General features: G+C 40.2%; 1 protein-coding gene and 1 long non-coding RNA gene across 7 annotated transcripts; both read left to right on the top strand.

Moving 5' to 3' along the window:
* Positions 1-14,992: 14,992 nt before the first annotated feature.
* Positions 14,993-21,234, top strand: LOC146499379 (ubiquitin carboxyl-terminal hydrolase 37-like). Of its 5 annotated transcripts, none has more exons than XM_085137401.1 (10): positions 14,993-18,468; positions 18,578-18,661; positions 18,778-18,833; positions 18,932-19,398; positions 19,522-19,587; positions 19,688-19,819; positions 19,912-20,274; positions 20,380-20,479; positions 20,604-20,680; positions 20,853-21,234. In XM_085137401.1, the coding sequence occupies exons 4-10, from the start codon at positions 19,352-19,354 to the stop codon at positions 20,959-20,961; spliced, it is 894 nt and encodes a 297-aa protein (XP_084993527.1). In that variant the 5' UTR covers positions 14,993-18,468; positions 18,578-18,661; positions 18,778-18,833; positions 18,932-19,351; the 3' UTR covers positions 20,962-21,234. The 5 variants fall into 5 exon arrangements, with proteins under 5 accessions (XP_084993527.1, XP_084993526.1, XP_084993529.1 ...); XM_085137404.1 differs by having other exon boundaries at positions 14,997-18,468; positions 18,778-19,398; positions 19,912-20,035; positions 20,123-20,274; XM_085137400.1 differs by having other exon boundaries at positions 18,778-19,398.
* An 18-nt stretch (positions 21,235-21,252) lies between these two features.
* LOC146499378 (uncharacterized) lies at positions 21,253-22,934 on the top strand. Of its 2 annotated transcripts, XR_014870118.1 has the most exons (4): positions 21,253-21,442; positions 21,533-22,105; positions 22,215-22,298; positions 22,415-22,934. It is a non-coding gene; the product is annotated as an uncharacterized LOC146499378 (long non-coding RNA). The 2 variants fall into 2 exon arrangements; XR_014870117.1 differs by having other exon boundaries at positions 21,253-22,105.
* The last annotated feature ends 480 nt before the right edge of the window (positions 22,935-23,414 follow it).

Genomic DNA, 23,414 nt, shown 5'->3' with positions numbered 1-23,414 from the left:
TAGCCTAATGTATGAAACAGGAAAAGACCGCCGTGTAATCCATTTATTTCAACAAAGTAACTGTATTCTGAATACCACCCTTTTAAACGGTAACTGTAACAGAATACAGTTACTCATATTTTGTATTTACAGTGGGGCAAAAAAGTATTTAGTCAGCCACCGATTGTGCAAGTTCCCCCACTTAAAATGATGACAGAGGTCAGTAATTTGCACCAGAGGTACACTTCAACTGTGAGAGACAGAATGTGAAAAAAAAATCCATGAATTCACATGGTAGGATTTGTAAAGAATTTATTTGTAAATCAGGGTGGAAAATAAGTATTTGGTCACCTCGAACAAGGAAAATCCCTGGCTCTCACAGACCTGTAACGTCTTCTGTAAGAAGCTTTTCTGTCCCCCACTCGTTACCTGTATGAATGGCACCTGTTTGACCTCATCATCTGTATAAAAGACACCTGTCCACAGCCTCAACCAGTCAGACTCCAAACTCCGCCATGGCCAAGACCAAAGAGCTTTCGAAGGACACCAGGAAAAGAATTGTAGACCTGCACCAGACTGGGAAGAGTGAATCTACAATAGGCAAGCAGCTTGGTGTGAAAAAATCAACTGTGGGAGCAATCATCAGAAAATGGAAGACATACAAGACCACTGATAATCTCCCTCGATCTGGGGCTCCACGCAAGATCTCATCCCGTGGGGTCAAAATGATCATGAGAACGGTGAGCAAAGATCCCAGAACCACATGGGGGGACCTGATGAATGACCTGCAGAGAGCTGGGACCAAAGTAACAAAGGTCACCATCAGTAACACACTACAACGGCAGGGAATCAAATCCCGCAGTGCCAGACGTGTTCCGCTGCTGAAGCCAGTGCATGTCCAGGCCCGTCTGAAGTTTGCCAGAGAGCACATGGATGATACAGCAGAGGATTAGGAGAATGTCATGTGGTCAGATGAAACCAAAGTAGAACTTTTTGGTATACTCAACTCGTTGTGTTTGGAGGAAGAAGAATACTGAGTTGCATCCCAAGAACACCATACCTACTGTGAAGCATGGGGGTGGAAACATCATGCTATGGGGCTGTTTTTCTGCCAAGGGGACAGGACGACTGATCCGTGTTAAGGACAGAATGAATGGGGCCAAGTATCGTGAGATTTTGAGCCAAAACCTCCTTCCATCAGTGAGAACTTTGAAGATGAAACGAGGCTGGGTCTTCCAACATGACAATGATCCAAAACACACCGCCCGGGCAACAAAGGAGTGGCTCCGTAAGAAGCATTTGAAAGTCCTGGAGTGGCCTAGCCAGTCTCCAGACCTCAACCCCATAGAAAATCTGTGGCGGGAGTTGAAAGTCCGTGTTGCTCGGCGACAGCCCCAAAACATCACTGCTCTTGAGAAGATCTGCATGGAGGAATGGGCCAAAATACCAGCTACTGTGTGTGCAAACCTGGTAAAGACCTATAGTAAACGTTTGACCTCTGTTATTGCCAACAAAGGTTATGTTACAAAGTATTGAGTTGTATTTTTGTTATTGACCAAATACTTATTTTCCACCCTGATTTACGAATAAATTCTTTACAAATCCTACCATGTGAATTCATGGATTTTTTTTTCACATTCTGTCTCTCACAGTTGAAGTGTACCTCTGGTGCAAATTACTGACCTCTGTCATCATTTTAAGTGGGGGAACTTGCACAATCGGTGGCTGACTAAATACTTGTTTGCCCCACTGTACATACTTCATGGTGGTACATGCATTCCGTTACTCCCCAACACTGCATATTAAACACTTAGGACAGGTCTAAATGCTAAGTCTTATTCAACAGTTTTTTCTACTCTAGGCTTTGTGTTATGTTACAGATCCACACCCACTCACCTGTTTGCAATATCTGTTTGCAGTAGGGAGCCTCTCAGAAAAAGATAGCTTAAACATAGGAGGTAGCCTGGTGATAAAACAACTTGATACAGACAGTGGGTGAATTGACCACTATGATATAAATACGGATTGGTTTGAGTAGTAAGTATGCAGAGCAATCTCAACCCCCCCAAAAAACACAACGACAGCAACAGTAACAACTAGTGGATGTCCTGTGATTCCATGCAAATTTTTCCACATTTGACAACCAATTGCAGGAAGTGGCAGTGACCGACTACTTGCCAGCTTACTGAATTATGGTTGGGTTCATATATAAAAGCTAGGCTGCTGAGGTCCGATGTCACATTTCAGTCTGTCACAATCCTGCACCAACTATGTTTATTTGTGGGGGAACCTCTGAATTTCTGTTTCAGATCTATGAGGTTCTGGTTTGAAAGTAGTTAATGTTAAGTTAATTGCCAGTAGTAGGCAACTATTCCATTCAGTTGGAAATTGATAGAGATTGACCCAGTCAAAGTTTTGCTATCCTGACATGCCAAAATCCCCTTGAAGGTGGCTTCTACCTATGATTAGTCACTCATCTGGTTCCTGTCTTCAAAGTAACCATTTCAAAATTGATGAAAGTGCACATTCATTGCAGACTTTTGCAGTAATTTTGATCCAGGCATTGTTTTCTGTAGTGTAAATGTAACATTAAATAGCATATGAAGTTATGTCTAATGTAAACCCCCAGATAAACTCCAACTACCAACCATACATTACCAACTGCTTTGTTTTGAGACTGAAGATGAGTGGACCCAAAGGCAGATACCCAGAGAGGCAGAGTTCCAAGCTGTTTATTAAGTCTAATTAAGCTCAAAGAGTAACAAAAACTAAGTAAGGCATGACACTACAAACACTAGGTAATACAAAGTGTACTGTGGGAATAAACAGGTAACAAACACGCAGACAGCACAGCATGATACAACAGAGTATAGACCAAACAGAAAGTTTATATACACAGGTGGTAATTAAGGAACAGGAAGGAGACTAAACACAGCTGAAACAAATCCAGGATGAAACAGGAAGTAACATAACAAAGGAACACCAATCAAAGAGAAACTTAACAAGATTCAAGGGGACTGACGGGAGGCAGGATGATGTGAAAACTCAAGGAATTATATATAAATGATACCTAGCCACATGCAGAAACTAAAGTGGAAAATCAATGAACACATAAGTAGCAAATAATTTGTAGATCTAACTAAAAGGCATTTTAAAACCCATTTTAAATGTCATTAGATCTTTAAATAGCTGTTATAAGTTGTAATTTCATTTTGCCATGAGGTTACTTTCTCTTCCTGTTTGAAGATAATTACTACTTCATTATTCACTGGTGGCCATTTTAGGCTGAAGTGGTAAATTAGGCTATAATTAGCTTTGTTTTTAGCCCACTACATCAAAACAGGAAGTTGGAGGTGTGGTCAAGACCTGTTTCACTCAACTCACAAGTCTGTGTTTTAGTCTTTTTGAAAATTCTGACATTTGTTTGGATATTTCTATAACAAATGGTTTGTTACATAAAACAACAAATGCAACCTCGGCCTTAAACACTGAGGCAATCATTTGGTGTATGTTTGGTTAAATTCTGACCAATACTATAGGAGTTGTAGCAATTCTTGTATATTTGCTAACTTAATACTTTAACCACAACAGATTTTATGTGACACTCTACATTGCTTGGCTTGTATATGGATGCAGTGCATGAGAAATGTTTTTGAGCCTGGTAGATGGTAAAGGATGGTGCCTGGTGCTCAGCGAATGGAACCAAGTGAACCAAAGAAGACAAAGAAAAAAGGGAAAAGAAAGAGATGCAGCATTAGCGAGTAACTGCATTGCTCCCTGGGCTATTTATTGATTTATTTTGAAAAGTCCAGTTGAAATTCAGTCTCCAAATTCAGTCAGTGAGTGCTCCACAATCGTAACATAATGAACAACCTTGGGCTCTATAGATAAAAGACACTCAAGAGAATTTTGAAACATAATTAGTGTCCTTGCCCCCACAGACAGGTCAGAGTGACATTTGAAAAACTCAGACAAAACCTGGTCCTTCAGCAGACAACTTGTTCAAAAATGGTTTATTACTGGAGCAAAATACAGAGTATTGTTTGAGTTCGGTGCCTAGTTTCTTAGATAATCACTCTCCGTGCAAATGTGTTACATAACAAAATTAGGAAGTGATGTTTAAATATCCCCCTGGAGCTTACAGGTGGATGCAAGGGTGTTGGACAGGTTGAAACAACAAGTATGACAGACATGTCGGAGTGAGAGAAAGAAATTCTGCAGCTTAATTAGAGGAGGGTGTGTTCAGTACATGATGTGAAATGAGTGGGTGTGTATGAAGCTGTGCAGGTTGAGTTAACTAGATGAACTAGCTCACAGGCTTTGCTCCATTACTTAAACAACAAAGCAGAGGCTTACACCAGTACACCAGTAAAAATCAATGCGCTGCTCAAGCAGCTTTTCCGGACATTGTCAGCTGCCGCTCTACCAAAATGAAGCAAATCATTGCTTTGTCCATTTAATTCATACTAGTGCAGCAGGTGGTCTTTTCATTCAATATTTCAGACTAACAAAAAAATGTGCTGGGTTGTATTTTAATTAGAGAGCAACCTTATTTGGACCATCAGTGTGTGGGAAGTGATTGATGGCAAAAGACACAACTCGTCATGTCTTCAGCTGATATTGCAAAACGAATCAGTGCTTCTTTACACAGATGCAAGAGCTGGCAGCATTAGCATTTGTTTGTGGTGATGGTTTCACTCCCAGAATATGTTTACCTTCTTTTATCATTGCAAAAAACAGAAGCACAAAAAAGGACAACAAATAGCTCCATCAATATCCTAGGAAACCCCCATGTTTTTCTTTGTTTGGTTTTCCTGAGAAAATTACTTCTCCCTTTTTTTTTACTCACTATGTTAGTCAATTGTTCACTGAATAGCAGAAATATAAAGACAAATAGTTATCCTATCGGATTGGCTTTGAAATATAGCAGTGCAGCACGGTGGTGCAGTGATTAGTGCTTTATCTCCCTATGGTATTATGGATTATCTCTGGTTATACTGGTTTTCTTCCCCCAGTCCAAAGAGACAAATTGAGGAACTGGTGATTCTAAATTGGGCATATATGAACAGTTGTCTCTGTCTGTGAGTTAGCCCTGGACAAGTCACCCACTCTGGACAGCTGGGATGGATGGATGGATGGATGGATGGATGAACTACTGTAGTGAATACCAAATCCACCACCTTTGCTTTCTGCCTCATCCACATTGTACTCCTCCAGTTGGCCCATGTGACTCCTTTCGGCCAAGTTTGGCTGGGTCCCATAGGCTAAGGCCAGTCCACTGGACAGTTGTGAGTCAGGCTCGAGTAATCCTGATTTGTGTGGAGTTTCCTCCAATTGGGACAGCCCAGAATACACTAGATAGATTATGTGCTGTGGTAGGGTTGGGAAGACTTGGCGTCACACATGCCTGTAACAAGGAACAGGATAAGTGGCAGAAAATGGACGGATGTATTCTACAAGGTTTAATAATACAAACAACTGTATATAGCATTAAAACATCCTATTTTAAATAACTAATCCCTTGAAGTCATTGTTATACAAAATCTCTGCCATTACATATCCTCCAGCTGAAATGCAAATGTACACACACTGTGCTTCTTTTGATGTTTTTTTCCATGTCTCATAGGTGGGAAGACAGAACAAAACGACCTACAAGGGTTCAGTTTGAATACAAAATGTTCGTAGTTGTTAAAAAAAATCCCTAGATTAAAACAGCTGGGCGAGCGTGGGTGTTCTCCTGGGCCCCTGCTGTAGTAATCCTGTCATAAAGCTCCTGCGGGGTAAACTCTCTCAGAATGTCTGAGAGATAAACCTATGTGTACAGTAAACACCACCTCTGCCTTTCATTGTGATATCATTACATAACTTCACTAGGGGATAAATGGCTAATATTAGCTTTGACAGTATGAATTATGCTCCTTCTTAAACAGAATCGCCAGCAATGAAAAAACATGGAAGCAGATTCTTAGACTGGCCTCTCAACCGGATCTTCACTGCTTTAATTTAAAAAAAGAAAAAGAATCAATATTTAAAATTCACTATATCCATCCATGCAATTCTACTGCATCTCCAATTCAGTGTCGCAGGGAGCTGGAGCGTATCACAGCTGCCATAGAGAGACAGACAACCATTTGCACTCACTTTCACACCTATGGGAAATTTTTGTGTTAATAATTAACTAATTAGGAACCCAGGCAAACACGGGGAGGTGTTTAGACCATGAAAAGGTGTATCTTAACCCAAAACAACTTGGACACACTAACCCCAACCCAGGACCTTCTTGCTGTCTGCAACAGTGCTAACCAGCATGCCACACCAAAAAATCCTTATATATTTCTGTTCTTTACAACATAAGAAGAGGAGATGCTGCAGGAAACTTCTTATTTTAGCTTCTACAGTATGAAATAACCTAAGACCAATTTTTGATGTTTTTTTTCCACATCTGAAAATAAACAAGACACAGCTAGCATCAAAATTCAATTACTCCAACTTTCCACTTTAGAAATTATATTTCTTTTAAATCAAATGACTCTCAAGTTGAAGTTTTTCTTGATATGTAAGTATAGTCAGTATTAAAGATGGACGTAGCCATTGTGACATTGCCCATTGTTTTAGACTCAGCACTTTTGGAACTAGAATTTACCTTGTATGGATGAGAGCATGGAGTGGTAATTTCTAAACCATTAAAGCCCCCAGAAGGCTCCAGTGACCCAAGTACAGTGAACACATCCATTTAATGAGTCAAAGTAATGGATGAGCCTTTGTAGACTCGGTCGGCTACAAGGCTGCCTGCCTGTCAACCAACTTGGCCTCAGTGCTAACTCAATTATCTACATAGATGAGTTATAAAAATAATTTATCCCTACTCAGAATTTTTATGATAGAAGTTAAAGAAATCAAACCAGAGTACACAGGGGCAGCTCAGGTTGAGCAGCTTGGAGATATATTAGAGAGACAAGGCTGCAATGGTTTGGACTCGTGCAGAGGATGGGACATGGATTATTGGACAAGGGATGCTGAAGATGGAGCTGGCAGGCAAATGGCCAAGAGGATGACCTCAGAGAAGACTCAGAGGATATACAGAGAGTTGGTGTGACAGAAAAGGGTGAAAAAACAGTCTTAATTGGACTCATCTAGAGGAACTGCAGCTGATGCCACTTCTGTGTTCAGCTCTGGAGCGTTCCCCTTGTATTTTAATTACGATTGATTTGAAAACCTCACACGATTTCTGGTCGTGAAAGACTGTGGAAGCATGTTAACACAGTCTACAATGTTTCAGACCAACATACTACCAAAATGTTTGCTTTTAGAGGGGAGGAGGAACTTGCTGATGATCAATTGCAGAAATGATTAGCAGCACCTGGCTGTTCTTCTTTGACTGCATAGAGTAATGTGAAAACTTGATTTTTTTTTGTTTGTTTCAGCATTGGTACGATCATGCATTTGGAAATAGTGAGGCAGGTACTTCATTTCCAACCCATCACGTACAGGCATTCGTAAAGGATCTTGTGGTGTCACATTTAATCTCACTTGGTTAACTGGCAACCTGTTCAGGGTCTACCCCACTGTTCACCCTATTACAGCTGGGATTGGCTCTTGCCCCATTGTAACCATGGATTGATTATGCAGTTAAAGATATGGAAAATAGATGGTTAAGCATAATTTTCATGTGTGCTGCTTCACGGTTGTGAACAGGTGTGTTTAAAACATTTTTTTTAAAATCTAAATTAGCCATGAATTTATTTGTGCCTAAGAAAAGAAGCTGTTTTCTGTAGATATAGTTTTGGGACACAGGGAAGCTTTAAAAAACATTTCCTGAGGATTTACTAATAAAGCAGGGTTTAATCATGATGGAAAACCAAAATTAGTATGTTATGAGATTTAGGTTACATGAGACAACAGAGCATTAAGTCGCCAAGATCATTTGTGGCCAAACTGCAGGTGCAGCCATCAAAAACTGGGGAATTATCTCACCCCGATGGGAAAGGTTCAGCCTGGAAGATCATGCCAAATACAGACAACCTGTATCAACAAAGAGGAGCTGTGGCCACAAGCTACAACTGCCAAATGAAGATGTACTATATTAGAAATATTTAGTTTAACACATGTGGCTGCTTTAAGCCCTCTTTAATGAACATCCTGCACATCACGCATTGTTTTTCATACTTTTAACATGCCAGCATTTCTGCATTGTATTTGCTGTCTGTTTTCTGCCCTTTGTCTGCTCTTTTATAGTCACTGCTGCTTTCTTGTTGTGCCCTACAGTGATGTGATTTCCTCTCTGGATCTCGTCCAAATGCTGCATTAAATCTCTGACTATTTCTTTTGTTTGTCAGTTGATGACAGGATGCGAGAACAGCCTGGACTCCTCAGGAAAACTTGCCAGGTGATGCTGGAATGGAGCCAGGATGAGACCAACTGTGAACTTTTGAAACGCCACATCGGAGGTGTCTGACGCTAACACAGCAAGACAAAAAAAAAGAAAAAAAGAAAGAAAAAACATCCTAAATTCCTGCTTCACTTGACAAACAGAGGCATGCACTGAAGCAAAGTTCAGAAAGATTGTCTATCTGCAAGCAGAATTATGATGAATCGTATCAAAGGATTTGATGTTTTGGGGTGATGTCAATCTTTTCTCAGTTCAAATCAAACAACTATGATGCAATAAATTATTAATTAGCTGAATTTAACAAAAAGCTTGGAAAACAAAAGGGAAAGTGTCGAAAAACACGATAAAATATGCCTGCCCTGTGCATATTGACCGTTTGTTTCACGTAAAATAATGAGTCTCCATTTAGAAGGCATGATGTTGTTTATGAGCACACAAAGGTCAAGGTTTGCAAGCAGTCAGTCTACGTTATGGAAACATTATCAAAAAGCCTTGAAATCCAGTGAAACACTGGTCGCATCAGAAAGGTCAACCATCGTCTAGACGGCTCACTCCTGCTGCAGTGGATGCTGTGTAAAAGAAATGCTGCATGATTCCTGCTGTTATCTTTCTGTAAGCTATGAGATTTTAAAAGTTATCGCTCCTTCTCTTCTATTTCCCTCCAGTAAGGTGTTTCGTTTCTTTTTCCTGGCAAGGCGGGGAGCCTTCTTTTTTTAAAGAAGAGCCAAGAGTCAACCTGTGAAGTGAAAAGAGCCACTAGAATTGGATTTTTAAAGATGTTAATGGCCACCTGTTACACTGAGAGTTCTTAACTGTTTTTAAGAAGAGGCAGAAACACTTCTTAGTGGAGTCTGTGAGGACAGTGTAATAGGTCATTATGTGTGTTGCTTATACAACGCTGTTTTTTCAGTCGTGTGTCAGTGACAAGAGTAACCTTTTGGATGAATAACCCCTTTTTACCACCAAAGATTGACCCATTTACCGAGTTATAATAGGGACACCTACAGTTTGCAGCTGCTTTTTCAGTGCTCATGAGTACTGTCCTTACTGTGATGTTCAAGGGAAGCTTTTAGGTATGTTATATACAATTAATTTCCTCCCGTTGCTCCTTTTCATTCCACCTTATAAAATGAAGTGGATGAGATTAAAGCTTGGCTGACTTTCCAAATGTGTTTATTTTAAGCCCAACTGAAATCTTTTTGGTGTCTTAACCTGATAGGAAAACAAAACCTATTTTGGTCCTCAGAGTCCAGAGCTCCTCCTCTCTTTTCTCCCTCGTTCTCTTGCACTCTCTGTCTTTTTCCATCCTCTTCTCCTACATGTAGGCACTGGGTGTTGGCTGGAGATTCCAGGAGTTTTGCTTCCTTAAGGACCAGTTTCTCCTCTCCTTCACTGGATTGTTCAACTAGTTTAAGTGGTAATGTCAGACTTGGTTTATCCTCGTGCCTTGTTTAGGTTTCAGATACTTCTCGCCTGCTTTTGTCCTCTCTCCCAGGAAAACCCTTGATGTGTTGCTCTTGTGCTTGCTGTCCCCTTGGATCTCTCCTGCCTGGACTCAGCTGAAATTGGACAATAATAATTCTTAGTTAACTCAACTCAACTCAGTCAGACATTACCACTTAAACTGTTGCTCAGAAAATATCTTGTTCACTGACTGCAGGGGTTTGGTTGTTCGGTGGCAGATTTATCATGACAAAAAAAACCTAAATGTCAAACTCTAAGGTGGATAATATCTACACTACTCGCTAAATTTCGTTGGAGACAGAATACACATTTCCCACCAAATGTGACACAGAATACGGTTTAGTTGTATGAGAATGTAACTTTAGTAATCAGCTGATCAACTCTGGATTCAGCTTGACTTTGTGGCCTGCCTGCATTAACACTGTGCTTCATTTGTGCTTATTCAATGGGTAAAATATTCCACTTAATAAGGAGGATCTCTCCAGACCTTAATGGAAGGTTATATTTTTCCTCTAGATTATAGTCAAGAGGCCAATGAGTCATGTCAGAACAAAGGAAAAGCTATCCCAATCATGAAATTGCCAATGTGTGACTACATTTAAATGCAAGGGTTTTTTTTAATATCATAAAGTAAAAGACTGAACAGTTCATTATTGTACTCATCCTGCACTTTTACATTACCTGGCTGTATAAAAAATTAAACATCTGATCCGTCTGACTCTGGAGAAAAACAGTGAGCTAATGGTTAGAATAAAAAAACAAAACACTGCTTAACACAGCATTTAGCAAAAAAACAAACAAAAAAACAATGATAGCACTTGTTTGCTCTGTAGATGTGCATGGTTCCTGATTCCTAATTGCATCTTGCGATGTATTGCTATTTATGGGTGAAGGTTGAGCCAGTGATTCATCTTATCTCTCCATTATGTATTAATAGCTGGTACCCGCAGATGTAGAGACGGGGTCAGAGGCACTTTCACTCAGTAAAGCTTTAAAGAATCAGCCTCTGGTTTACTGTGTCAGCTCAGTGGCAGTCTGCTGAAGTTCCCATTGGCTTTTCCCTTTATAGCAGCTTAGTACAGAGACAGGAAATACATCAGAGTGAAGACTGCTTACACATTTTACGTGTGACATGTCAACCAGCCTCTACAGTCGTATTTTAGTTATAGTTTTTTTAAAAATAATTATTTGTCTTACATACCATACATATGTGTTTTTGATTATTTCACGTTAAATCCAAGGCCTCTAAGCTGGACTGTGACACAGCAACACACACCAAACCAAAGCATAAGAGAACCTCTGCTGTAAGGTTACAGGCAGGCGAACACAGCTGAAAGTCTTTGTTAACAAATGGGAGATGCTGATGCCTGATTCAGAGAAGTGCAGCAACAGGTGTGAAAACCCAGGAAGGGCAACTCCACCCAAGGATGGAACACAGACCAGGTAGCTCTCCACCCAAAAGAGCAGAAAACACAGAGAAACCTCACAGTTGCCTCACAGATTCAACAAGCTGCTGGGAACATTCCTCAGAGATTTTGGTGGATATTAACATGACAGCATCACACAGCTGCTGCAGACTTGTTGGCTGCACATTCATGATGCAACTCCCCCGTTCCATCTTCGGGATCTGGTCACTGTGGAGGCCATTTGAGTGAATGGAACTCACTGTCGTGTTGAGAAAGCAGTTTGACATGATTTGAGCTTCGTGACAAGGAGGATTATCCTGCTGAAAGCAGCCATTAGCTGGACATACTGTGTTTATAAAGGGATGGACATACTCAGAAAAAATACTCAAGTGGTTTGAAGTTGCTCAAAGTGTGCCAAGCAAATATCCCCCACACTATTACACACCACCAGCAGCCAGAACCATTTATAAAAGGCGGGATGGATCCATACTGCCAGATCAAATGCTGCTGCAGAAATTTAGACTAATCTGACCAAACAACATTTTTCAAACTTCTAATGTCCAATTTTTGGTGAATTTTAATCTCAGTGTCTGGAGTGGCAGCTAGTGTGGTCTTCTGCTACTGCACCACATCTGCATTAAGGTTCAATGTGTTTTGTGTTTTCACAGATGCTCTTCTGCACCACTTGGTTACAATAAGTATTTTTTTTTTTTTTTTTAGCTCTTGCTGTCTTCCTATCAGCTCAAAGCCGTTCTCTTGTGACTGCTGGCATTAACAAAGGATTTTCTCCCAAGATTGTAACTGCTGTGACAATATGGGGCTACAGATTGTGTAAAGATTAACAAGGGCCTAAATTCAGATGATGCAGGAGAACAGGAAATAGTTAACATAAAGTGAGCTGTTTACTACGGTAAACAAGGAAAACCAAACGGAGAACCTGAACTTTAAAAAAAAAAAAAACACCCACAAAAGAGAGACACGAGGGACTCTACCCAGAGACTTGGACAAGGGACAAGAGGAGACTGAGACAATATATACAGTGGCTTGCAAAAGTATTCAGCCCCTTGAACTTTTCCACATTTTGTCACATTACAGCCACAAACATGAATCAATGAAATTCCACGTGAAAGACCATTACAAAGTGGTGTACACGTGAGAAGTGGAACGAAAATCATACATGATTCCAAACATTTTTTACAAAGTGGGGTGTGCGTAATTATTCAGCCACTCTTTGGTCTAAGTGTAGTCAGTTCCCCATAGACATTTCCTGATGAGTGCTAATGACTAAATCGAGTGCACCTGTGTGTAATCTAATGTCAGTACAAATACAGCTGCTCTGTGACGGCCTCAGAGGTTGTCTAAGAGAATATTGGGAGCACCAACACCATGAAGTCCAAAGAACACACCAGACAGGTCAGGGATACAGTTATTGCGAAATTTAAAGCAGGCTTAGGCTACAAAAAGATTTCCCAAGCCTTGAACATCCCACGGAGCAAGTGTTCAAGCGATCGTTCAGAAATGGAAGGAGTATGGCACAACTGTAAACCTACCAAGACAAGGCCGTCCACCTAAACTCACAGGCCGAACAAGGAGAGCACTGATCAGAAAAGCAGCCAAGAGGCCAATGGTGACTCTGGACGAGCTGCAGAGATCTACAGCTCAGGTGGGGGAATCTGTCCATAGGACAACTATTAGTCCTATGGACTTCCATAAAGTTGGCCTTTATGGAAGAGTGGCAAGAAGAAAGCCATTGTTAACAGAAAACCACGAGAAGTCCCGTTTGCAGTTTGCCACAAGCCATGTGGGGGACACAGCAAACACGTGGAAGAAGGTGCTCTGGTCAGATGAGACCAAAATGGAACTTTTTGGCCAAAATGCAAAATGCTATGTGTGGCGGAAAACTAACACGGCACATCACTCTGAACACACCATCCCCGCTGTCAAATATGGTGGTGGCAGCATCATGCTCTGGGGGTGCTTCTTTTTAGCAGGGACAGGGAAGCTGGTCAGAGTTGATGGGAAGATGGATGGAGTCAAATACAGGGCAATCTTGGAAGAAAACCTCTTGAAATCTGCAAAAGACTTGAGACTGGGGTGGAGGTTCACCTTCCAGCAGGACAACGACCCTAAACATAAAGCCAGGGCAACAATGGAATGGTTTAAAACAAAACATATCCATGTGTTAGAATCGCCCAGCTAAAGTCCAGATCTAAATCCAACTAAGAATCTGTGGCAAATCTGACAACTGCTGTTCACAAACGCTGTCCATCTAATCTGACTGAGCTGGAGCTGTTTTGCAAAGAAGAATGGGCAAGGATTTCAGTCTCTAGATGTGCAAAGCTGGTAGAGACATACCAGGGTTTTAATAGTTTTGCAATTTTCATTAGTTTTTATTTGTATTTAGTTTTGACTTCAGATTTTCAATTTTATATCTGTTTTAATTCGTTTTTACCAATTGTTTGCTAGTTTAGTTTAGTTTTTATTTTTTGAAAATCCTTAGTTTCAGTTTAGTTTTGATTAGTTTCAGTTATAGTTTTAGTTGTGTTTGCAATAATTAAGTGTAACAAAATCCCAGTTTCATCATATCAGTCATTCTCTTCTGCTTATCCTTGGGTATGTTGCTATTCCAGCTACCATACCCTGCACCCTGGACAGGTCGCCTGTCTGTCGCAGGGCTAACATGCAGAGACAGACAACTCACATTCCCACCTATGGGTTCTTTAAATAAATAAATAAAGGCAGATGAACAACCATTGATACCAGGCAATTATAAAACGTATATCTTGGCCCCAATGAGACTATTAACTCTTGCAGCACCGGGTGTTCGTAATTGTGGTTCAAGTGAATTGATAAACTTTTTGAAGGTAATTGACTCACACAGTTATGTAGATATCCCCGTCCTGTTGTCTCGGGATGCATCACGCTGCCTTGCCTGGGGTTAGCTTCTGTTTTCTGGGGATGAGGGTTGAGTGTGCTCCCTTACCTTCTCAAGGTAAGCTAGGTTAGCCTTCTTGTGTGAGCTTTTCAAGTGCACTTTAAGGTTTGTGGGATTTTTTTCCCTTTAGAAATGTCCCTCATAATTTCTCTTTCCACTACAAGACACTTGCTTTATCCAAAACACAGTCATATTCAAAGTAATCCCAAATTGGACTCTGGCGCTTTCTCCCGACTTTTCCTGACATGATTCTGCGCGTGGACAGAGCAGCAACACAGACGACTCGACTAACGTACTTGCCACCTGCTGGCATAATGAGACACAGCAAGAAAAAAATCTGGAAACTAAACTTCATTTTCACCCTTGACTATTGTATGACACGCACACATCAATAAAAACGAAACACATTTTTGCTATAAATTCAGTTAATTTTAGTTAGTTTTGTGAACACTCATAGTTTTAGTTAGTTTTCCTTTTTTTGTTTTTATTTTTATTTCCGTTAACGAAAATGTTTTTTCACTTCTAGTTTTCGTTATTTCGTTAGTTTTCGTTAACGATAATAACCTTGAGACATACCCTAAAAGACTGGCAGCTGTAATTGCAGCAAAAGGTGGTTCTACAAAGTATTGACTCAGGGGGCTGAATAATTACACACACCCCACTTTGTAAAAAATGTTTGGAATCATGTATGATTTTCGTTCTACTTCTCACGTGTACACCACTTTGTATTGGTCTTTCACGTGGAATTCCAATAAAATGATGGTAAAATAATAAAATGAATAGAATGATGATTGATGTTTATGGCTATAATGTGACAAAATGTGGAAAAGTTCAAGGGGGCCGAATACTTTTGCAAGCCACTGTAAACAAGGGGAAGATTAGAGGAGTCGAGACAGCTGGGAACCACAGCAGGAACAAATAAGATGTAACGAGGTAAGGGACGCAAACTGAATGTAATACACATGACAGATGCAGAGAAAACTCAAAACAATTAATAATTTACAAAAATTTAACACTTCAAACATAAAAACAGTGGGTCAAGACTAAGACCATGACAACTCCCACTCACTGGATATTTTCTCTTTTTCAGACCATTCAGAAAAATCCTGTAAATCCCAGAGATGGATGTGTGGGAAAATCCCAGCAGGCAAGCAGTGTCTGAAATAATCAGAACAGCTCATCTGACCATTGTTTTCCCCTCACATTCGGATAATTGGTTTAAACTTCAGCAGGTTGTCTTGACCATATCTACATGTCGATATCCACTGCGTTGTGTGTGATTTGCTGTTTAGATATTTGCGTTAACAGTCAGTTGAACAGGAATACCTCATAAAGTGGCTGGTGAGTGTATGTCTAGCCCCCGATGTGATCTTGTTTCCAGTACGACCATTAATGAAACAGTTTGTCACCCTTAAATCACTGAGTGATTTGTCCTGTACTTATACTGCCTGAAAAGTGAACGTGTTTGTTGTCACCCAGAGACTGTTATTACACCGAGTTTACAACTGTAGTCATGAAAGCACATCAAAAAGCATTTTCACATTTTCTTTCTGCCTGCTTTGTGTACACATTGTTACGCTTGTTCGCGAGTATGCAGGGGGTGATCATCACACCCTCTGGTTTCTCTCTTTCTCTGTCTACGCCTGTGTGTGTGTGTGTGTGTGTGTGTTCGCATGAGACAACGGGGTTCTGACTGAAAAGGAACAACCTCTGCTCTGATTCCAGGGACACACAGCAGACACCTTTAAAGTTGAGATGGCCAGCCATTTCGCGATGTCTAAGTTATACCCACACACACGCACAGGCTCACAAAGTTACACATGAAAGGGAAGAAACTTCCTGTCTAGAAAGATTTGATCTGCAGAGCTCTGCTAGATTCTCTTTTACACTCACTTGAGTCTGTGTGCCACCTGAGGATATCTGTGCATTGTTTTCAGCTGTTTTTGCTATATTTGTCTCTTTTTTGCGTTTTGAGATTCCCACCTTATCACCATCATTATCACTGTGCACAACCCACCTGATTAAACAGCAAAGTCCCTTTGGATGTGGCTTTAACAGTGTATCACCGAATGCTCATTTTCAGGTTATCATGCCAGCTTTTCTGTTAGAAACCAGCAGTGTCTCAAAAATGCAGACAAGGTATCCTTTGACATCAGTGCCTTGCTGAATGAATACTGGATGCTGAGGGTGTTTCAGTCGGTGGTTAGTTTTAACTTTGTTAGACAGGAAACAGGAAACATTGGTTTGGTCTGGGGATTTGACAAAATGGCACTACCTGACATGCTAGTGATGAGAAACGGCTCGAGCAGTTGTGGTTCGGATTTTCACTGCTTTACAACCAACATTCACTGACAGCTCAGTGACAAATCCCTCCCACAGATGCCATGACCCAGTGTGTCAGGGGACAGACACTGCAGGACACATTGGATACAAATGAGCTACGCCATAAGAATTTCAACTGCAATATTCATCAACATCAGAGATTCCTGATCTGTTTGCAAGAAAGGTTTGTCAGCAACTTTCCGACCACATTTTTTTTGTAACTTTAGTCAACTGTAGTACATGCTGATCCAGAACGTTCTCACTCCCGAGGTGTAACCAGATGTGTTGGCTGATCACATACTGGTTAAAATGATTTACCATTAGCGTAAAAATCCCCAGTTTGATGTTGCTTGCAGGGAGGGTTCATGCAGGGAGGATGTCAGGGTGGAAGGATAAATCTCCAAAACATTGGACAGTCTGTATTTTCTTTTTAATCATGGCCACAATCAATAGTTTTGTTATGTAACAAAATCAATTTGTTATTCAACTGTCCTTTTAAAAAGCAAAGACACATAACGCCGTGGAGGTGATAAAAGCATCGGGTAAGAAAACCCTTCTGTAATAATTGTGACATATTATGTCATTTATTTCAAAATATACTAGTAGAGCGTCTAAATTTCTGCTGAAATCTGGACGAAATATCTTATCATGAAGGCTGTGTAAAGATCAAAAGCTCCAGAATATGTTCACTGGATTAAATGGATTGTTCTGTCAGTTAAATCAATTTGGCTCAGCTTAAGGAAGATTGTTATCACTGTTAAAAGAAAGCAGTGTTGTTTAGAAGGCAGGATGTGGACACTGGCATTCAATATGATTATATTTAGACCCAACAAACACCCAAACTTCAATAAGAATTTCTTTCTAAATTATAACATTACCTGTCCGTCTGTCCGTCCATCCATCCACTTTCTTCAGCAGAAAATGGTGAGCAGTTGAGGTTCAGCAAAATTTATTAGTGTGGATGCTGTTTAAGTAATCTTTATTATTATTTTTCTGTTTTATTATCTATTCTGTACGTTTTTTTGACTCTGACTATTTCAACACCGTTCAACTTAGAAAAACCCTTCAACCACCGTTAGATTCCTCTTCTTTTGGACATGTGTGCTTCTATTTTTCTCATTTTTAACATTTATATTTTTTAAATATTCAACTTTATTCAACAAAGATTTATAATGTATTTCAATGGGGAGACCCTTCAAATTCATTCAATTCATTCAACTTACTCCTCTTTCAACTCTAACTAGCCTAGAGCCACCATTCAAACTTTAAAACGAGCCTCCCTTGGTATGTTTGTTTTATGGCATTACTGATGTTGGTTTGCTTGTTTCTAAACAGAAATCAAAAAACCTAAACGTGGCAGAGAAGGAAATTCCTTCTACGTCTCAACAGAGGTAAAGGAATGTGTGACTCTTTAATGCTGCTGGAGATATTTATAGCGGTGGTTTAGTGTGAGCTCTTTTATTTCCCTTTTATTGTTATTTTTCTTCCGCCTTGTGTGTTTATGTCATTTTTACTGCTTCTAGTTTTGTCTATTATTTATATCGATTCAGAGATTAGTTGAAAATATAGAGTGTAAATGTACAAAATACATGATTTTGTTCATTTTGGTATTCAATAACAGTTATTAATTTTTGTTTGCAATATCCAGGATGTACTCCTTGTTAAAAGTTTCCACTTTGAAAAATAACATTTACACTTTTGTCCTCATCAGCATCCCGGAGTCTTCTGTTGCTGCCACACCACCTAACCATGAAAATGGCACCACTACTAGAGAGTCCTTTTCAGGACCAGTGTTTGGCTTGCTCTCTGGGAACAACAAAAAATTAAACAAATAAATTAATAATAAAATAAAGAAATCATTTATTTATTTAATTTGTCTGGAGGCTTCTGTTGCTGCCACACCACCTAACCATGAAAATGGTAAAAAGAAAAGGAAGAAGAGAAAATGGAGACACTTCTTCTGCTGTTTCTCGGTTTGCTTTTACAGAAAACACATGAAATGCATATTCTCCTTAAAATGTACTTGTTAATTTTAAGCAACTTTACTTTCTTAATAACATTATGTTTGTTTGTTCTCTACAGGAAACTGACAGCGATACAGAGGCAGAGACCAACACTGTGAAGCCACAAAAAAAGTCTCGCTTGTCTATTTTCAAATTCTGGAAGGTATGTTTTATGGAAAGAGTCACTGTCATCAAGCATTTACTCATAACAATGAAATGGGAGAAATTAAGAGCAATGAAGCACACAGCTATGTCCTGTCTTTTGGTTTCTTTCTACAGAGAAAAAGGCAGGTTGCTCCTGAAACAACATTGGAACCTGATAAAATCAGTGACAAGTGAGGGAAACTTTAATCTTCTCACTTTAAAGCAAAATTCTTTTGGGATCCTCTGGTTGCAGATTTGATACTTGACATCCTTTTGTATATTTTTGCAGATTAAAGAACATGCAGCATGACTGTACACCTGCCGAGGCAGCACCACCTCAAGAAGACTGCCTGGAAACAGAAGGCCGAGAACTGGAAGTCCAGCCTCCACCGAACAGTTCAGAGGACCCAGTACAGGTCATTTGCCCCCGAGCAGGACAACCAGAATGCCCCGAGGACAAAACTACAGACATTCCCAGGTAAGTGCTTTTAATATTTTGGCAGATTGCTTATCAAAATAAATATTAGATGGTTGAATGCTGTTCTCCAGAGAGACAATGCTTGCTTGTTGTCTTGTTGTGCTTGCTATGCATCCCTGACTCCTTTCTGCATCCAGCAGCACCCATAAGGAATGTGGTGAAAGTTCGCACCAGGTTAAAAACACCACTGAAAATGGTGAGCCATCAGACCTGAGTTGGGACACTTTGATTATGGAGTTTCTGGAACAAGAGCATGTATGGGAGCAGGTGGTTGACATGTAAGAGAAAAACGTCCTCCAAAATGTTTAAGCTTCAAAGCTCATGCATACATGCACATACACTGCTTAGCGTCTTGACATCTTTCCTAATTGTGTGTTCGTGTTTTTACCTTTTTGCAATAGTGTAGTTAAACATTTGAACGATGGAAAAATAACGGAAAATAAAATTCAGACTGTGGACCACTTCGGGTGAGTACACGTGGTGCACGAGGACCAAAGCTCACTTTGTCAAAATGGAGAAAATGAATTATTTTACACTGATACTGTAAACTTTGTGTATTTGTGGCAGGTTTCCAAACACTGCAAACACCTGCTACATGAACTCCTGCCTGCAGAGCCTGCTCAACACTGACGAGTTCATTAGAGACATCAGCCGTCAGGAGACTTTGTGGAGAGCAGTCCCAGAAGCCCAGCTCTTAAGGTGCGCTACGTCAACCTTCTACTTTCTTCAAAAAGCTGAAGAGCAAAGATATCTAACACCAGAAATGTCTGTTTACCCTTTCCTTTTTACAGAAGGCTCATTGACATCAGGGACTGTCATAATTCAAGAGATTATGGCCTTAAAAAACACCGCCTAAAATCTTTTAAGGAGGCATTCAGCAAACACGTTCCTGAATACAAAGGCAGTGCACAGAAAGTACGTCAGCTATTTGGACATTTTGTTTTTTTGCTTTACTTTCTAATGTTTATGTTCTGTTTTAAATCTCCTGTGTTTTTCTTTCAGGACGCTCATGAATTCCTAACCTTGTTCCTCAATGAGGTCAAAAACCTCTCACCTCACCTGAAGAGGAAAGCAGCTCTCCTGGACCAAAGTTATACCTGCCCAGTAGAAGAGCATCATGTTTTCAAAATGGAAAACATGAGGACATGCAAGAGGTAAGCCTGTCTTTGAGAAACACAGGGCTGATTGCAACATTGCCATATACCTCTTTTCTTCCTACCTGGTCATTACTTTAACTACGTTACTCCTGAAATGTGTAGCTGCGGTCACCAATCATCACACCAAGAGGAATTCACTAGCTTGTCTCTTGACCTGGTTCCAGAGGGGTCTGTTAAAAACATGTTAGAGACATACTTGAAGGTAAGATCAGAAATTCCAGTAGAGACTTAGTATCACTGATCTTAACACACCCTTTTTGTTAGTGTGTGCATATGTTGTGATTTTTTTCTACCATAAAGCCTGTTTTCTCTGTGCTGTTGTTCAGGAACAAAAAATAGAATTTCTCTGTGATTGTGGAGGGACGACCTCGGAAGTGAAGCCGTCTTTTGATACACTGCCAAGGTGAGTAAGGTCACATCAGAATTGATCGACTGGCCTGGTTTCCAAACTGTAGTGCAATAAACATCAGAGTTTTTAAGACAACACTTGAGCAGTCATTTTCTCCCATCTTTGGTTTGTGTTTGACACTCATTCTTCTTGTTTTGTACCTTGGGTTTTTTTTCTTTTCTGTCAGAGTTCTCATTTTGCCCCTGAAGAGGTTTGGCTTTACAAAAACCTGCAAGCTTCAGAAGGTGAATGACCCCGTCAGGCTGCAGAGGGACTTGGTGGTGTCATCCAAATAGGTAAAAACAGACTGCAGAACATCTCAGAGATTCAGCTTAATTATCGCACTGATGTGAGACTTTATGAAACTAACACTCTTTGGATTTGTTCCTTCTTAGGGTGATGGCTGTTACAGTCTTATAAGCATCATTAGTCACTATGGAGGCACAGAAAAGGTAAAACAACTGACTTGTTACAAACAGAAAATGATTTAACAGAACTTGCTAATTTTCAGTGAAGGACTCACACACAAAAGCTTTTGATGTTCTAAGAAGCACTAAGTCCAAATCATGAATCAGTTGACTTTTAGAAGTTGGAGTCATTTGTCTTAATGTGATCTCAGGACATTACATCTGTAATTCCGTGCATCCTGATGCGAGTCCGCAGGCTACATCAGATCCTTGGCTCACCTATAATGATGCACAGGTGCTCCACACAACCGGATCTGCAGTTTTTGAGGAACAGCAGCACTCAGCCTACATCCTGTTTTACAAGAGAAACGTAAGAAGACACAGCAGCTCATCCTGAAGTGAGATAATTTTTAAATGTCCTATTACCCTGTTCATCAGTTTTGTCTTCATTCTAAAACAGGATGTGGAAGCAAGTTACAGCCATCATCATGCTGAAAAGGAAGGAGCAACAGTCGTCTCAGACAAATTTTAGGTAAGTATTGCCCTTAGGAGGAAGGGTCCTCCCAGAGAGCCTGGCTCCTCCCAAGATTTCTTCATCCAGAAAGGAGTTTTTTCTTGCCACCGTCGCCTTACATTCACTGGTCTCATCATCAGACACATTGTTAACCTCCTAAGACCTGAACTCTTTCAGTTCACGCATTTTTAATTTCTCTGTGCCATTTGGGTTGATTGGGACCTGATGAATGGTCTAGACAACCCAAAATGTGATATATGGACGCCAGGTCCTAGGAGGTTAAAATAAAATCTACTAGTGGTGCACCACTACTAGAGAGAGTCCTTTTCAGGACCAGTGTTTGGCTTGCTCTCTGGGAACAACAAAAAATTAAACAAATAAATTAATAATAAAATAAAGAAATCATTTATTTATTTAATTTGTCTGGAGGCTTCTGTTGCTGCCACACCACCTAACCATGAAAATGGTAAAAAGAAAAGGAAGAAGAGAAAATGGAGACACTTCTTCTGCTGTTTCTCGGTTTGCTTTTACAGAAAACACATGAAATGCATATTCTCCTTAAAATGTACTTGTTAATTTTAAGCAACTTTACTTTCTTAATAACATTATGTTTGTTTGTTCTCTACAGGAAACTGACAGCGATACAGAGGCAGAGACCAACACTGTGAAGCCACAAAAAAAGTCTCGCTTGTCTATTTTCAAATTCTGGAAGGTATGTTTTATGGAAAGAGTCACTGTCATCAAGCATTTACTCATAACAATGAAATGGGAGAAATTAAGAGCAATGAAGCACACAGCTATGTCCTGTCTTTTGGTTTCTTTCTACAGAGAAAAAGGCAGGTTGCTCCTGAAACAACATTGGAACCTGATAAAATCAGTGACAAGTGAGGGAAACTTTAATCTTCTCACTTTAAAGCAAAATTCTTTTGGGATCCTCTGGTTGCAGATTTGATACTTGACATCCTTTTGTATATTTTTGCAGATTAAAGAACATGCAGCATGACTGTACACCTGCCGAGGCAGCACCAACTCAAGAAGACTGCCTGGAAACAGAAGGTCGAGAACTGGAAGTCCAGCCTCCACCGAACAGTTCAGAGGACCCAGTACAGGTCATTTGCCCCCGAGCAGGACAACCAGAATGCCCCGAGGACAAAACTACAGACATTCCCAGGTAAGTGCTTTTAATATTTTGGCAGATTGCTTATCAAAATAAACATTAGATGGTTGAATGCTGTTCTCTAGAGAGACAATGTTTGCTTGTTGTCTTGTTGTGCTTGCTATGCATCCCTGACTCCTTTCTGCATCCAGCAGCACCCATAAGGAATGTGGTGAAAGTTCGCACCAGGTTAAAAACACTGAAAATGGTGAGCCATCAGACCTGAGTTGGGACACTTTGATTATGGAGTTTCTGGAACAAGAGCATGTATGGGAGCAGGTGGTTGACATGTAAGAGAAAAACGTCCTCCAAAATGTTTAAGCTTCAAAGCTCATGCATACATGCACATACACTGCTTAGCGTCTTGACATCTTTCCTAATTGTGTGTTCGTGTTTTTACCTTTTTGCAATAGTGTAGTTAAACTTTTGAACGATGGAAAAATAACGGAAAATAAAATTCAGACTGTGGACCAGTTCGGGTGAGTACACGTGGTGCACGAGGACCAAAGCTCACTTTGTCAAAATGGAGAAAATGAATTATTTTACACTGATACTGTAAACTTTGTGTATGTGTGGCAGGTTTCCAAACACTGCAAACACCTGCTACATGAACTCCTGCCTGCAGAGCCTGCTCAACACTGACGAGTAGTGATGTGCGATACCACTGATTTC

The sequence above is a fragment of the Neolamprologus multifasciatus genome, chromosome 17, assembly GCF_963576455.1.
Source record: "Neolamprologus multifasciatus chromosome 17, fNeoMul1.2, whole genome shotgun sequence".
Lineage (NCBI taxonomy): Eukaryota > Metazoa > Chordata > Actinopteri > Cichliformes > Cichlidae > Neolamprologus > Neolamprologus multifasciatus.
The sequence above is the reverse complement of the archived record's forward strand: the minus strand, read 5'-3'. Positions and strand labels throughout refer to the sequence as shown.